The following is a 17,923-nucleotide window of genomic DNA, read 5'->3' on the forward strand; positions in this document are numbered from 1 at the left end:
AAACCAGTTGCACTATCTTTTTTGTTTTCCCTTTCTGTTAGAGGAAATCCTAAGGTGAACCTAGACTGATACCAGTTTGAGAGTTAAGTCTATATAATGCTGAATATTAGCTGCACTTTGGAAATACTACGCTATATTGTGCTATGTGGTTATGCTTATAACATATGCTAGCTTATAAAATGTAGTAGGCTAAAGCCATATTCTTAATGGTATCTGAGGTCCATATACATATTAAGCAGCTATTGAATAATATTAACCTAAGTACTGTTGTCAGCAAGAAATATTTTGCCCTGTTTATAATGTGAGAACACAGTCAGTTACCTACTCGGGAGATCCTTGCTCTTCTAAAGCAACTAGAGAAAGAAATTACTACAATAGTTTTTAACTTACAACCACAAATTGAGCCCAAAGTTTATACGGCTAAGCGAGATAGTTGTTAAGTGATTTTTTCCCCCATTTTACTTTCTTGCCACAGTTGTTAAGTGAATCACTGCAGTTGTTAAGTTAGTAACACTGTTGTTAAATGAATCTGGCTTCCCCATTGGCTTTGATTGTCAGATGGTCGTAAAAGGTGATCACATGACCCAGAGACACAGTAACTCATAAATGCATGCCAGTTTCCAAACATTTGAATTTTGGTCACGTGACCATTGGGATAGTGCAGTGGTCATAAGTGTGAAAAATGGTCATAAGTCACTTTTTTCAGTATCCTTGTAATTCTGAATGGTCACTAAATGAATGGTTGTAAATTGAGGACTACCTGTATCAATAAACGGACATCTGGCAATATGTTTTTGTTGAAAACGTTTGGCACAGCACATTGCACAAAAACCCTAAAAGCCATTATATGATTTGTGTAGTGTATTAATCATGTATTTGGAATCTGTTTTTTGAACTTTGGCAATTGTGATTTATTCAATAATTATTAAACAATGGTTTACATCAGGGGTGTCCAAACTTGGTCCCTTTAAGACTTGCGGACTTCAACTCCCAGAGTTCCTCAGCCAGCTTTGCTGGCTGAGGGACTCTGGGAGTTGAAGTCCGCAAGTCTTAAAGGGACCAAGTTTGGACAATGGTTTACATGATAGATGAATTGTAGCTCTCTTTTCAAGGAGAGTATATTTTGCCTTTAGAGTTTTGTGATAACTTGTTTTATACAATATTAAGAAACAAAAAACAGCAAGGCTTCAGGTCAAGGCTGTTGCCTTTTTGTATTAAACCTTTAAATAAAAAAAATATAAACTAGACAAATAAAAGAATATTTCACTTTAAAAGCCCTCAAAATCACTGTTAAGCTTCAAGCTTACTTATTAGAAGCCATAGCAAGGGTGTGTTTTACTTACCTTTACTACCGGTTTGCATTGTGCCCGCACACACACACGCTCCACTTGCACGTGCTCTTCTGCACATGCGCAGATCACTTTTGATGACGTTCGGGTCAGTACTACCGGTCCTATAGAACTGGTCCAAACCGGGGGCAACCCTCCACTGAACCACAGTCAAAAGAGTGCAAATCACTCTTAATAATGAATTAAATGAACGCCAGCATCTAATTTCCCATAAAGTAGAATCACACATTATATCTCTTTTCTATATATTAAATTCTGTACATTAGAAGAACAAATTTGTGGAGTGGTATATCTACGAAGGGGAGAGTTGGTTTCTGACAGAAGAAATAATAATAATAATAATAATAATAATAATAATAATAATAATAATAATAATGATGATGATGATGATGATGATGATGATGATGATGATGATGATGATGATGATGTTTTAATTTGTATACCGCCCTTCTCCCGAAGGACTCAGGGTGGTGAACAGGCAAGTAAAATACAAAACAGAAATATACACCATAATTAAAACAACCCTTAAAAAACTGATTCAAATATGCCAAAAATTTAAAATAACATTACACCCATACAAATTACAACAATTTAAAACCCACAATTAAAATTTAAAAATTTAAGAATCAGGCCAGTCCAGCCATATGAAATAAATAGGTTTTAAGTTCATGCGAAAGGTCCTAAGGTCAGGTAGTTGTCGAAGCCGGAGGGGAAGCTTGTTCCAGAGGGAAGGAGGCCCCACAGAGAAGGCCCTCCCCCTGGGGGCCGCCAGTCGACATTGGCTGACGGCACCCTGAGGAGTCCCTCTCTGTGGGAACGCACCGGACGCTGGGAGATAGAGGCCGGCAGTAGCCCGGTCCTAAGCCATGGAGCGCTTTAAAGGTGGTAACCAATACCTTGAAGCGCACCCGGAAAACAACAGGCAGCCAGTGCAGTCTGCGCAGGATAGGTGTTACGTGGGAGCTCCGAACCGCTCCCTCAATAACCCGCGCAGCCGCGTTCTGGACTAGCTGAAGTCTCCGGGTGCTCTTCAAGGGGAGCCCCATGTAGAGAGCATTGCAGTAGTCCAGACGAGAGGTAACGAGAGCATGAGTGACCGTGCATAGGGCATCCCGGTCCAGGAAGGGACGCAACTGGCGGATCAGGCGAACCTGATAAAAAGCTCTCCTGGAGACGGTCGCCAAATGATCTTCAAAGGACAACCGACCATCCAGGAACATGCCCAAGTTGCGTACCTTCTCCATCGGGGCCAACAACTCGCCCCCGATAGACAGCCGCATCTGCAGCTGGCTGTATCGAGGTGCCGGCATCCACAGCCACTCCGTCTTGGAGGGATTAAAGCCACTTGAAGAGACTAGGAGCATTTGAAATGTGCTGAAAGGAGCATTACAGGCGGCTGTTATGTATAATTTGGGTTGACAAAATCAGAAATGAGGCCTGGAAAAGCCACGGGAAATCATCAAAACCATAAAAAAGTGAAAGTTTTGGACATGTGATGCAGCACCCAGAAAAATACAGCATACCTCACTTAATCTTCCAAGGAAAGATTGAAAGCAAATGAGGTCCAGGCAGAAAAAGAACATCATGGCTTCAAAATCTAAGGGATTGGGTTGGACAAAATTCAACAGCACTTTTTCATGCAACTGTTGATAAAAATAGGATTGCCAACATGATCGCCAACGTCCAATGGCGAATATGGCACAAGAAGAAGAATATATATGAAACAAACTATAATTCAGGGATGATTTGTCATTACAGTAGAATGAAATTCAGAATTACTTTGAAGACACAAAGTTATTCTGAAGATCGAAGATTTCTCCACAGCTTGTTACCATTTTTCCAAGGAAGGAATAATTTTCAGCATGAAGCTCATAACAGTCTTACAGCAGTTAACATATACAAATCTACCTCAGTGTACAGTGGTTTAAAAGTTTATAAACTCTTTTGAATTTTTAATATTTTTGCATAAGGATGACCTAAGATGTGATCTATTCTCCACACAAGTACTAAAACTAGTTAAAGAGATCCCAATTAAGCAAACATGTCAAAATCATTACACTTATTCAGTGATTTGAGAGGGAAATAGTCCAAAGCCACATAATTGTGTGTGGCAATGGTAGATAAACTTTTGCTTTCAGTACTGGTTTGCCCAACCGCCCCTCCCCCGGGGCAGCAATAACTGCAACTAAATGTTTCTAACAACTTGATCGGCCTTGTACATCAGCTTGGAGGCACTGGAGGATGTTGACAGGCTTCCTGAGAAACTCGAGTCCTTCCACAACATTTCTATAGGTTTAAAGTCAGGACATTGTCTTGACCATTCCAAAATATTAACTTTCTTCTGCTTGAACCATTCTTTGGCCTTACAATGTGTGTGTTTTGGGTTGTATGACACACTTTCTCTTGAGCTTCAGTTCATGGATAGATATCCTGACATTCTTCTATAGAATTTGCTGGTACAATGTTTTTAACTCATTTGTTTAATTGGGTTCTCTTTATCTAGTTTTAAGATGAGTGAAGGGAATAGATCGTTCTTAGGCCATATTAATGCAAAAATATTGAACATTCAAAAGGATTCACAAATTTTTAAGCACCGCTGTATCTTGAAGGAATATATGGATGGCTGTCTTTAGATAGCAGATATTGCTTCAGCCACATGGTCTTGTTAGCAGGAAGTTATAGCACATTATTTATCTGATCATATCTATTTCTGTAACATCTTGCCATGCAGTTAGCATTGTTAATCGTACTTGTTAACAAGTTCTAATATTTTGGGCTGAACATTCCTGAATATATAAATGTGTCACTCTCACATTTGTCTGGAAATTCTTTTCGAGTATGACTTATTGAACTGTCAATCTGTCCAGTTCCTATAAATACTGGAGTTGGACTTCTAGGTGGATCCTTAAGTGAAAGGGAAATGTCCTTAAGTTCTATTTTGAACAGTGGGTTAAAACAGGTGCAGAATTAGATCTTCTCTGTTGAATGCATAGTGCATTTCCTGCTGACTCTCTTTTTGTTGAAAAATGCGGCAGCTCTTAAGACCTTTCTTTTTCTCTTCAATTGGTGGATTGGCATGTGTGTTAAGCTTTTAAACAAATGACTGTAAGGCAAACATTACCTGTAAAGCTGGAAAATGCAAGCACTGTATGCTATATTAAAAAACCAGGCAACCATATTTTATCCAAGTGCTTGTGTAATTTGTTTCTTGTTCAAAGCTTTGTATGAACCCAGAAATAGGGTAATTAATGCACTGTGTAAATTGATCATGTGTAAAGTACCTCATACTGATACACAATAGTTCCTATGATTGTGCAAAGGTAAGAAATCTATTCTCCAGATATTAATGAATCATAATGCAGAGCCACCCTAAACAGTATGACCAATGGTGAGGACTGAGTGAGTTTTACTTCAACAATATTTGAGTGTGTCACTGAATCTCAATCTTTCAGTAGTTATCCTTGCATGCAGCTGCTCACACTAGAAAGTTTTCTTCCTATCAAGTAAAAAAGGAGCAAAAACAGACATTTAGTCTCATTCTTTACCACATAACAGCTTGTGAAGCAACAACATCGCAATTAAACCAGTGTAAACAATTATGCTAGGGTAAGAAAGCAGTAATTCAACAAAAGTTCAGTCCTCTAGGACACATATGCTAATTAAAAGCATTGTTTAATGTCACTTTAAAGCTATAGCAGTGATTAACAGTGATACAACAGTGATAAAAAACAAGTGATTTACAATCACTTGTTTTTTATTTGCACTTACAACTATTTTATCACCCTTGTAGTTACATGATCACAATTTGGGCACTTGATAGCCAGCTTGTATGTATGACCAGTTCAGTGACTAGTCAAATGACCAATTTCTGGGGGGGGAAATTGCCCTTTGAGGAAGCTTGAAGAGGCAAAAGAATTGTTGTAAAAATGAGTCTGACTCAACTTATGAGTCCAACAATTTACAGCAGAAATTGTCACAACTGTGATCATAAGTCAAGAATTACTACATGCTTTTTTCTAACTGAAGCCCATATGAAAATTCCTAAGATGACATCAGTAATTGCTGCTTCTCCTAGAATAGGGTCCCCAACCCCCGGGCTGTGGCCTGCTACCAGGCTGTGGGCTGTTCAGAACTGGACTGTGCAAGCAGCAGGCAAGTGCACACGCTTGCAGCTTCACGTGAGTGGCAGGTACTCGCGATCACATGTGTCTGCCACTCAGAACTACCCCCTCCTCCCCTTGCTGGGCCACCAGTCGGAAAATTTGGGGACTGTTGTCCTACAACAGGGGTGTCAAACTTGATTTCATTGAGGGCTGCATCAGGGTTGTGTTTGACCTCGGGGGGGCTGGGGGGGCATGGCCAGCTCGACGTCATTCCTGTCGGGGGTGCCTGTGGCAGCCCGAACGCTCTGCCAGCGAAAACAGGTTCCCAAGCTCTGTTTTCACTGGCAGAGGGTTGCAGGAGGCCATGGTAGCCGAAAACGGAGCTTGAGAGCCCATTTGTGGTGGCAGAACCATCGCGGGCTGGTCCTTTGCTGTTTCCAGGGAGACCCCAAAGGGCAGATCTAAGTACCCCATGGGCCAGATCCGGCCCGCAGGCCTTGAGTTTGACACCCCTGTCCTAGAAGAAATGGTGATGATGAATGAAGGGAAAGCTCATCCAGTCCAGTTTGTCACATCATCTCATCAGATGGAAAGTAGAAGTACACAAGGAGGTTATAGAGATGGCACTCCAGTGTTCTCCTATGGCTAGTATTCAGAGCTGTGCTACTTCTGATTCTAGAGATAGTAAGTACAGCCATTATGACTGAAGCCATTGTTAATCTTATTCTCCATGAATGTTGAAACTCCATTGGTGGCCAATCCCAACTAGAGTCCCATAAAACTGAAATGGGTGGCTACATTAAACAAGCAAACATTCTTGTGTTTATTTCTTCTGCTTGTGTTTATTTCTTCTGCTAAATTGTAGTGATTCCTGCTTATTCCTATTGTACCAAAGAAAACTTGGTGAAAAATTACATTTGGAGCACAGTGGCCTTTCACCGGAACCCCTTATCTTTATTAGTGATCTGCTTCTATTGCAGAAGCTAATACTGTCTCTGCATTCCAATAAGTTATTTTTGTTTGTTTATTTCCTGATAGTGTTATGTAATATTTAAACATACGAAATCTAACCAATTAAAACCTGAAGTACTAGATTAATAGTATCCCTTTCAATGTTAAACATTTGTCTTGTTTGTGCTCTTCCAGGTTAAGAATGTAAGTCCAGAGCCAGCGGCAGCTTCCCCAGGGCCAGACTATCCAGATCGAGTTGCCAGTTCTACGGGATACTCAGTTTCTGATGCTCCTGCACATCAGATTCGCAAGGACAACTACCCAGCTAGCCCGTGAGTAATCATTCCCATTTTTTCTGCTTGCTTGCTTGAATGAATGCAGTGTATTTGAAAGACAGGGCAAAAACATGGGTGCAAACTATGTGAGAATTTTCTCCTTCCTAGAGCAATTTTACATACCATGAATCCTCATTATATTGTTATTGTTGGTGAAACTTAAAATCAGCGTTATTCATTCTAGCTTTCAGTCCTTCCAGGGATTTATTTTTTTTTGCTACTAATTGATTTACAATGTATCAAATTTACTTTTGCTCTTTTTTTCTAATTTTGTAAATCATCCTATTCTTCCTTTATAAGAGTAGCATATACAGGTGACTTTCGAGTTACAACAGTTTGTTTACTGACCGTTCGAAATTACAGGGGCACTGAAAAAAGTGACTTATGACTGTTTTTCACATTTACGACCGTTGCAGTATCCCCTTGGTCACGTGACCAAAATTCAGACGCTTGGCAAATGGTTTGTACTTATGACAGTGTCCGGGGGTCATATGATCTCTTTTTGCGACCTTTTGAAAGCAAAGTCAATGGGGAAGCCAGATTCACTCAGCAACCTTGTTACTAACTTAACAACTGTAGTGATTCACTTAACAATAGTGATAGAAAGGTTATAAAATGGGGCAAAACTCACTTAATGCCTGTCTCATTTAATGACAGAAATTTTGGTCCAGTTGTTTTAGTAAGTCAAGGACTACCTGTATTCCACTAAATCAGGGTTCTCCAATCTTGGCATCTTTAAGCCTGGCGGACTTCAACTCCCAGAATTCCCCAACCAGCTTTACTGGCTGGTGAATTCTGGGAGTTGAAGTCTGCCAGGCTTAAAGTTGCCAAGGTTGGAGACCCCCGCACTAAATAGTGCATTAAATATTAATGTATTTATGCTTGCACATGATCAACCCGAATACTTTAACAATTTTAATAACTGGCACTAATAAATATAAATACGAGGGACTAATTGGCCCTAATTAATTCTAGAATGAGAGGCTTCCAAAGTTTGCCAGACTATAGGTAGACTGGGAAGTTTTTGTCAAAGAAGGCAAAAGAAATTTGTAATGTTTCTAAGGAGAAAACATAGCATCTCCACATTCACCAGGAATCAAGCTTGCCCTGAAGACTCATGTTTTTTTATTTGTTTGTTTAAATCAAACACTTGTGCTTGATTTATTAACTGAAGTATTTAAAATTATGTCCATAAATTGAGTTACACATGGTACTCTACAAGCATATTCAATACACTGAAAAGTTATAGGTCAGTGATGACTAACCTTTTTGCCATCACGTGCCAGGAATTGGTGGGGGGAATGTCACATGCACGCGTGCCCACATCCATAATTCTATGCGCCCCGTCCCCACACATACATGCATGACCCTCCCCACTCCTGGTACATGGTGGTACAGTGGGCACAATCGGCCCGTTTTTCTCTCTCCCCAGGCTCCAGAGCATTTCTAGGATCCTGGGGAGGGTGAAAACTGCCTTTCCCACCCTCCTGGAGGTCCTTGGAGGCAGGAAACAGCCTGTTTCCCTACTTCCGGTGGGCCCAGAAGGCCCAAAAATCAGCTGGCGCACACCGGAGCTGAGCTAATGTCCCCACTGATACGGCTAGGTGTGCCACCTGTGGCACACATGCCATAGGTTCGCCATCACAGTTACAGGTTATGCAGACCTAATGACCAGTTTTTTAAAAAAGTTCTAAATAGGGGATGGGGGAACTAAAGCCTGTTCAAATGTAGTTTTTTATTAACAAAGTGATTGTCTTATATGTATGTTCCAGTTCTAATCTTTATTTGTATAAGATAGCATTGTTTGGATAAGAATAGTCAATTTGTCTTTTGATAACGTAGTATATAAATACACAATTATGGGTGAACCCTGTGCTCTGTGAGATGCCAGGGCTAAGTAAGAAAGTAGAGCTGAGACAGACAGCCTTGAGATCCGGGATCACAAAACTGCCTTTGGAAGTCTTGGGGGCAGTTGCCAGAACCCTCTCAGAGTTTGTCACATAGTGGTAAATGATTAAATTTAACTTTCCCCCCCTGGCTTTAATTTTTGCTTAAATTGCTTTCTGGAACCCGTGTCTTTCCACCTGAAATAAGTTATACCGTCATGATATTGTCTTTGTTTCTTGTAGTATTTTCTACTACAACATCGTCTTTGTGTTGCAGTTTAGATTGAATAATATGATTAAAGGAAGTTATGATGAAAGTTACAGTAAACAGAAGGCATGAAGCCAATATTTCTGGGTCTTAAGGCAATTAATCTACTTTGGCTTCCTGATTGGCAGTAATATTCAGTTTTCCTTCATTTGTCTATACTTAATGGAAAGATGATTATCGGTGAATTGAGAATGTCATCCTGATTTGTTGTTTAGGACTACATGCCTGCCAGATTTGACTCGTTCTTTAATCCTTAACAAGATGTTCTATCTTATAGTATTATTTTTTCTGTCCAGTTATATCTTCCCATCTCGTCCCATCATTTCCACCTAATTTTATCTCCTCCCTCTTCACTGCTTTCCTTCCAAATACAGCAACTTTTTCTTCTCCCAGCTCCACTCTGCTTTTTACCTCCTTTATACTGTTTCTGCTGGAAAGAGGAGAGGTGTGTGTTTGTGTATTTCTGCAAAGGAGGCTGATTTGTATGTGAGAGAGGCAGAGGTTCTTTGGTGCAGAGGCCAATTAGTTTTCTAAATGAGATCATTTGAATCACCAGTAGTTAATACAAGTTAACCCTTGAGTTAACAGCCTTGTTTAGTGAACTTTGGATGCTATGAAAAAAATCTGTAACTTGTAATTTCCTTCAAATGGGTAGAATCCTGTTTGCCATTTTATGTGTGCATTAAAACCCATTTCCTATTGTATGCATATATAACTGCCTGAAATACGCACATGTAAAATGAATAAAATATACATGCGTAAAATCATGTTCCCATGCATAAAACATTCACATTTACAGTATCATTTGGATTTAACTGTCATTCTTTTTTTAGATACTACTACTAGTATGTTAAATCCAGCATTTAGTTGTAATTCAATTTATGCTCCCCCACCACCCATTAGTTCTGGCTCTTCTTTTTTTAGATAGGCTTTTAACATGTGTGTAAGTGCATGTGCGTGTGCATGCATGCATTATATAAATACATGCATGTATATATGTATACACACACACACATGCATTATGCAGATGCAAGTGTTTCACATGCATGTATTTTTTACAGAAAAATATTCCAGAATTTGTTTCAGTGGGACGTGGTGACCCTAAATTAGTAAAGGGGAGCAAAACAGATAATGCACAGGATTTTTGTCTAAATAAATATTTCTTGCTGTTTACTTTTCCATTGGAGATGGAGATGAATTTGCCGTCCTTTGGGATAAATATGATAATGTTAGAAAGATTCTTTTAGTTTTATTTATTTATAATTTTTTATTTATTTATAATTTAATTTCTATACCGCCCTTCTCCCAAAGGACTCAGGGCGGTTTACAGCCATATTAAAATACAAAGAATAAATAGCAAATTTAAAAAGAATTTAAAAACAAATATTTAGTAGGCCAATCGACTAAAACAGTCATAGACCAACATAAAACCCCTTAAAATTTACAGTTAAAATACACTTAGGCTAGTCCCGCTCGATGAAATAATAAAGTCTTCAGTTCCCGTTTGAAGGTCTGGAGGTTGGGGAGTTGGCGTAACCCCGGAGGCAACTCATTCCAAAGGGCCGGTGCTGCCACAGAGAAGGCTCTCCCCCTGGGGGCCGCCAACCGACATTGTTTGGTCGACGGCACCCTGAGAAGGCCCACTCTGTGGGAGCGTACAGGTCGTTGGGAGGCTATCGGTGGCAGAAGGCGGTCTCGTAGGTATCCCAGTCCTAAGCCATGGAGCGCTTTAAAGGTGGTCACCAACACCTTGAAGTGCACCCGGAAGGCTACCGGCAGCCAGTGCAGGCCACGCAGGATAGGTGTTATATGGGAGCAACGCGGTGCTCCCTCTATCACCCGCGCAGCCGCATTCTGGACTAGCTGGAGCCTCCTGGTGCTCTTCAAGGGGAGCCCCATGTAGAGAGCATTGCAATAGTCCAGGCGGGAAGTAACGAGGGTGTGAGTGACCGTGCGTAAGGAGTCCCGGTCAAGGAACGGGCGCAACTGGCGAATCAGGCAAACCTGATAAAATGCTCCCCTGGCGACAGCCGTCAAATGTTCCTCTAAGGACAGCCGATCGGCCAGGAGAACACCCAAGTTGCACACCCTCCCCCTGGGGGCCAATACTTCACCCCCAACTGTCAGCGCGTAAGCTGACTGTACCGGGGCGCCGGAACCCACAGCCACTCTGTCTTGGAGGGGTTGAGCTGGAGCCTGTTCCTCCCCATCCAGCCCGCACGGCTTCAAGGCACCGGACCATCACCTCAACGGCTTCGTTGGGGTAGTTCGGGGTGGAAATGTACAGCTGAGTATCATCAGCGTACAGATGGTATTCCACTCCGAAACCACAGATAACCTCACACAGCGGCTTCATGTAGATGTTGAACATGAGAGGCGAGAGAACCGACCCCTGAGGCACCCCACAAGTGAGGGTGAGCCGCCGAGTGATCTAAAAGAACCAGGACAGAGGAACATCCCCTGTCCCGAGCCCTCCAGAGGTCATCCACCAATGCGACCAAAGTCGTCTCAGTGCTGTATCCAGGTCTGAAGCTGGACTGGAACGGGTCTAGATAGACAGTTTCCTCCAGGTATTGGGGAAGCTGATATGCCACCACACTCTCAACAACCTTTGTCAAAAAGCGAAGGTTGGAGACTGGACGATAGTTCGCCAATACAGCTGGGTCCAGGGAAGGCTTCTTGAGGAGGGGCCTCACCACCGCCTCTTTCAAGGCGGCGGGGAAGGTACCCCCCAACAAGGAAACGTTGGTAACTCCCAGGATCCAGCCTCGTGTAACCTCCAATGTGGCCAGTACCAACCAGGAGGGACATGGGTCCAATAAACATGTGGTGGGATTCAGCCTACCCAACAACCTGTCCAAGTTATCGGGAGTCACAGGATCAAACCCAGCCCAGGTAATATCCACAAGACCTGTCCCCGCCATCTCGCCCGAATCTATCCAATCAGTGTCCAGTCCATCCCGGATCCGAGCGATTTTATCGGACAGATACTGTACAAAATCCTCAGCATGCCCCCGCAAGGGGTCCTCCCGAGTCTCCTGCGTAAGCAGGGAGCGGATCACCCTAAACAGGGTGGCTGGGCGATTATCTGCCGATGCGATGAGAGCGGAGAAATAGTTATGTTTCGCCGATCTCATCGCCACTGGGTAGGTCTGAATATATGACCTCACTAGTGTTCGGTCGGATTCGGTGTGGCTGGACCTCCAAACACTCTCTCTTTTCCGGCACTTCATCTCTCTCAGCTCCTCGTTGTACCAAGGAGCTGGTCGAGTTCAGCGCCGGGTCAGAGGCCGCAAAGGCACGACGCGGTCCAAAGCCCCGGCCGCCGCCTCCTCCCAGGCAGCCACCAGTTCTTCAGCCGAGCCGTGGACTAATTCCCTAGGAAACGGCCCAAGCTCCGTCAGAAACCTCTCTGGGTCCATCAGGCGCCTGGGACGGAACCATCGAATCGGCTCCGTCTCCCTGCGGTGCGGTGCAGCGGTTCGAAAGTCTAGCTGAAGGAGTAAATGATCTGACCATGACAGGGGTTTAAGAAGTAACTCCCCTAACTCCAGATCATTAAGCCACTGTCCCGAGACAAAAATCAGGTCCAGAGTGTTACCCCCAGTGTGGGTGGGACCATTAACTACCTGGGTCAGGTCCAAGGCCGCCATGGAAGCCATGAACTCCCGAGCTGTCGTCGATGATTCGCCCACCGACGGCAAGTTGAAATCCCCCATAACCATAAGTCTGGGGGTTTCAACCGCCGTCCCGGCTATCATCTCCAACAGCTCAGGCAGGCTGCTGCTACGTAGCAAGGAGCCAGGTACGTAACCAGCACACTCACCTGCACCCCATGGCCCCACTTCACAAGAAAGGTTTCACAACCGGCTACCTGCGGGACAGTGACCTCCCTCGGTTCTAGACTCTCGTTTATCACATCCGCTACCCCCCCCCTACCCTGGGCCCTCAGTTGATGGAATGCACGGAAACCTGGTGGGCACATCTCAGTAAGGGGAACGCCCCCCTTCTGCACCCAACCAGGTCTCCGAAATGCCCATCAGGTCCGCACCCCCCTCTTGAATAAGATCGGCTATGAGGGGTTATAGTTCATTTTCTCCCATGTTTTTAACAAAGTAGTATTTTTGCAAGAGCGTTATATGAGAAACATCAATAATTTAGATTATTGGAGAGCATCTCAAAGAGGTATATTGAGATATTTCCATTTGTTTACAAGCCTGGCTTGCTTTTTCTTATTTCCATTATTGACTTCCCAGTAATGTATGCTATACTGCCAAGAGGCATCTATATGAGTTTGCTTTCTGATAAAGAAGTATTTTGAGAGTACCATGGAGCTATTTTGTAAACAGAAAGCCCTGCTACTTGCCCTACAAGTTTTTAGAGTGCCCTTCAACACTTTAAAATTTTCAGATCTGCCTGCTGATCTTGAAGATTCTTGTTTTGTTGCACCATTTTAATCAGGGATATGCAATTTAGATATGTCTTTGATATAGTTTTCAGGTCTTGTCATGTGCTACACTATAGCTGGTATAGCCGATGTGTTAAGGTTCCAAGTAATATGTCCCTAGAATAAAAGTCCAAGGCATCCATTTTTCTTCAAAATCTGCCGTCAAACAAATAATTCCCTCAACACTTAATTAGGAACATATCAAATTGGCAGGATCTTGGTGCAATTCCGACTCTGGCCAGACTTCGGAATTACATCCAGTAAAAAGCAAAAGTTTGAAACTTCTCCCCATAGTCTCAATATCCAATTAGTTCTCAGTCCATAGTCCGATGACTCCAAACTCCACCTTCCTCCAGCTGCAGGCACCATCTCAGTTCCCACCAGAAGGAATGCCACCTAACCATAACATTCCCTCCTTATCTCTACAACTCCCCTTCCTGCTGCTAGAATGTGGTGAACCCGAAGCACCGTTAAATTCCTTTGCAGAAAAGCTAAAGCAAGCTAAGATAAGAATAGACAAAAGCTACACTAAAATATACCTACAAATATATCAGCTTCAGAGTCGACACAATGTCCATTTTGAGAAGGTTTTAAGGGATGAAATAGGTAACCAAAAGAATTTGAAACACTTAAAGTTTGCTTTTTGAAGTTTATACTATACATCTTAAAGTCGCCAAGTCTGAAAACTGTTGTAGGCTGTAGGCTTTGCAGACTGGCCATTATGTAATGAGCAACGATTGTATTTAGTCATTCAAATTCTGGAAGTAACTTGCCCCGTCATTAATGGCAAGTAATTATGTTTCAAATTTGTAGAAGCCTATAATAATCAGCTAGTTTTAATAATCACCTGTTTTTTCATTCTGTTTCAATGTTCCAAAATATAAATATTTCCAATACAAATATAATTCATATTCAAAATAGAGTACATTCTTTTGCGTTTCTTTTTATTATTAGGTAATTATAAACAGGAATAACTTAAACACCTGTTGGCTAAAGTATAATTGTAATTCTAATTATTAGATATACAACTAATAATTTGTTTATTATTTGTGCCTTTGGAAAAAGATATCGGCTTATACCATAAAATAGAATATAAACAATACAGCTAACAAGACTATTACGTCATTTGCCACTGAAAAAATCCCATGTTGTAAATCCATGTAACAGTTCTTTTATACCATTTTTTTTCCTGCATACCAATTAGCCCCTGGTATTGTTGATGTTTTTGGTAGGAACCTGAGAACTAATTATCTTTACTTCTTAACAGGGTACCTGAAGTTGTTGCTCCCTTAACAAAAGACCTAAAACATTCCCAGTATGTGAACCCCAGCAGTTATAATGGGTCAGCTAAGGAGTCCCAACAGAAAAAGAAAAGAGGAAGAACAAGAAGACCCAACAATGATAATTATGATGCTGATTATACCACAGGTGGTGAATCTTGTGATGAACTGGATGAGAACTGGGACAGGTATTGGCTAATTCACCTATTTGTCTGTTGTTATAGCACTAATAGTCAGTGAGGTCTATAGGGCAGTGGAAGATTTTAGTTCTCGCAATATCTATAACTGTATGACAGTTGATGATGATGGGGGTGATGATGATGATCATCTAAAGGTATATGCTGCCTGATTCCCAGCATTTTTGGGAGATGTTTATGTGCTATGGAAAGAGGAAGGAATAAAAATTGGGGTTCAGTCTCACATTAGGAACCATCAGCTAATATTTTGACCAAAAATGGATGAAATACCTTTTCTGTTACCAAGAAAAATAATAATCCTATCTATGTTTGAGATGAAGCTCATGCCTTTTATGAAAGCAGGTGCACAATAATTTAAGGTTTTGGAATTCAGTAGAAGTGAAAGATATGGTAGGTGTAGTTGCTGTATTAGTAGTGTGTCAGAGTGCGCACAGTGTGACTATTTTAAGACAACCCAGGAGCAAAATACAGTAAACAGAGGTTTGTCTTTCAAACAGTGGTTTATCTACAAGGAATATATACATACACGTGCTAGGCAAAGTCAGGCAATCGATCATCAACTATAGTACGGAAGCACACACGGAGAGAAAGACATCCTCATGGGGCCTCTCTTATATATACAGACTCTTAAAATCGTATCAGCCCAAAAACCTTGCTGACTCATTCCCTGCCTTGTGGCTCAACAGGCTAATGCAGTCTGTTATTAACACAGCTGCCTGCAATTACAATTACTGCAGGTTCGAGTCCCACTAGGCCCAAGGTTGACTCAGCCTTCCATCCTTTATAAGGTAGGTAAAATGAGGACCCAGATTGTTGCGGGGGGCAATACAAGTTGATTTTGTATATAATATACAAATGGATGAGACTATTGCCTTACACAATGTAAGCCGCCCTGAGTCATTGGAGAAGGGCGGGATATAAATTCAAATTTAAAAAAAACACCAAAAAAAACCACCCATAACCTATAACTATTTGTGTATAAATGTAGAACAGTGAAGAGAAATGCAGCCAAATATTATATGGTAAAGTGCAGTCTCTGAAACTTTGACTATCAAGTTTATTTTGAGATGCTACTTGTATGTATCAATATCTGATTATAGCATTATGGTGAAGATTTTGATGATGATTCCCTCCCATGATAATTCAGTCTGCCTCTTTGGCACTTTTTTTTTAAATCTAAATTTTAAAAAGTCATCCACAGAATCTGCATTTTTTAAAAAATCTATTAACTGGCTTGCAATATTTACATTATGTCTATATAATTTTTATAGTTATGCGATTTTTCTTTTTGACTATATATATATAAATGATGTTTAATAGATTGTGTCTGGAGTTGTTTGTTTCTGATTGAGTTTTATAAGAAATCAGTTTGGATTAACTGGGAGTGTTTAGTATATGAATATAGTAAATAAATAAAAGAAGTGGAGCAAATTGTTTAAGCCAAAATATAATAACATCAGTTTTTTTTTTAAAAAGGAAAGCCATAACTGCTCTACATTTTGGAAATATATCAGTTCACATTTTAATATTTGTCCAGTATTGTAGTAACCTGTAACAGTATGTTCATTCATACTAAGTATTTATCTAGTTCATTTTCTTTCCATACATTTAAAAAAAATCACCATACAAAATGTGACTATAAAAATAGAAACTTTAACTATTTCATCAGCATTAACTAGCCCACATGTCAACATTGAAAAAAAGGTTGCTAGGTTGGATTGGGTTAAGAAAGAGTGCAATCTTGAGTCCTTCGGTATATAAATCAAAATAATAAATAAATAAATAAATCTGAGTATAAAATGTTGCTTTATTTTGTAGAAATCATTTTCAGTGCCTATGCTAAGATGAGAATTCCCTGTAGAAAATCAAATTAGTCTTTATATTTTGCTGTTTGGTCATTATGCTACTCATTGTGTATAGTACATTGAAAAAAGGATGCAGAAAATATAGCCTGTCAAGTACATTTGAAGAATTGGTGGAATTTGGGGCAAATTTGGAGTGTTTTAAGAACAAATTAAATCAGTGGTTCCCAATGTGAGGCCCACGCCCCAGACAGGGGCAATTTGATTTTTAATGGAGGTAATTGGAACCTTGTTTAAACCAAGTTAATGGCCTTTTAGGCTTCCTCCGAGTGAGTAGGAGTCACTTTTTGAATAGTAAGAATTATATGGCTCAGGGAGGGGTGGGGGCATCAGGATTTTAGAGATGTTTAGGTGGGGCATGCCCAAAAAAAGATTGGGAACCATTGAACTAAAGACACGTTTCTTCCTTTAAAACCCCAGATATTTTTTGTTTAAATACATTTTGTGTAATTTCACTGTATCCCTAATAGAAGCACTGCCTCCATTATAATATATATTAAAGATGTAGAATTGCAAATTGTTATTATAAAACTACATGTTTGTACTTATGTGAGTACTAATAGAAAAGAGTATTCAATTAAGTGTAAGTGTTATATATATATTGGAGAGCAAAAATGAAAGGTGAATTTAACTCCTGTGTTAATATACTTTTTTTTTTCAAATGTAAATCGGTTTATTTTGAGTATAATCTGACTGTAGTTATGGACCCAAATCATTTTACAAAATCCATTTTAAATTATTTGTCATCTAGAGAGTATCCATCTTTATCATCAGACCAGCAAAGACAAGCGTACAAGAGAGATTTTGATGCAGGATTACAAGAATACAAACGATTGCAAGCAGAACTTGATGAGATCAGTAAAGAACTGTCTCGTCTTGACAAAGAGCTGGATGACTACATTGAAGGCAGTGAAGAATATAAGGTAGCCTCTTTATTTAAATTGATCCAAACAGATAATTCATGTATCTTCCACTTTAAATTGTATAAGGAATAGGATTATTATGTATGTAGTTAATGTTGGTCTTGGCTAAAAGTTGGCCCTAGAGTTGATCCTAGAATTGAGGATGTTGCAACTGCTTTTTATTCAGGTCATGTTCAGAAAATAGGTTGCAATAATTACCCAAACCTTTTTCAGCTGTTTCACTGAGTGAATCACCTTCAGACTCATTTAACATGACTGGGATTGCTTCACAGCTTCCTATTTTTGTTTTTTGAAATGTTCTAAAACATGAAGCAATATATAC

General features: G+C 40.6%; 1 protein-coding gene across 2 annotated transcripts in view; it reads left to right on the forward strand.

The window, feature by feature from the left end:
- Positions 1-17,923, forward strand: part of OCLN (occludin) — a 43,279-nt gene that overhangs the window by 17,570 nt on the left and 7,786 nt on the right. For both annotated transcript variants that reach the window (XM_058168961.1, XM_058168962.1), the window contains exons 5-7: positions 6,599-6,735; positions 14,607-14,807; positions 17,430-17,601. In XM_058168961.1, coding sequence (XP_058024944.1) covers positions 6,599-6,735; positions 14,607-14,807; positions 17,430-17,601 — 510 coding nt within the window. The remainder of the gene's footprint in view (positions 1-6,598; positions 6,736-14,606; positions 14,808-17,429; positions 17,602-17,923) is intronic.

Source organism: Ahaetulla prasina, chromosome 2 (assembly GCF_028640845.1).
Source record: "Ahaetulla prasina isolate Xishuangbanna chromosome 2, ASM2864084v1, whole genome shotgun sequence".
Lineage (NCBI taxonomy): Eukaryota > Metazoa > Chordata > Lepidosauria > Squamata > Colubridae > Ahaetulla > Ahaetulla prasina.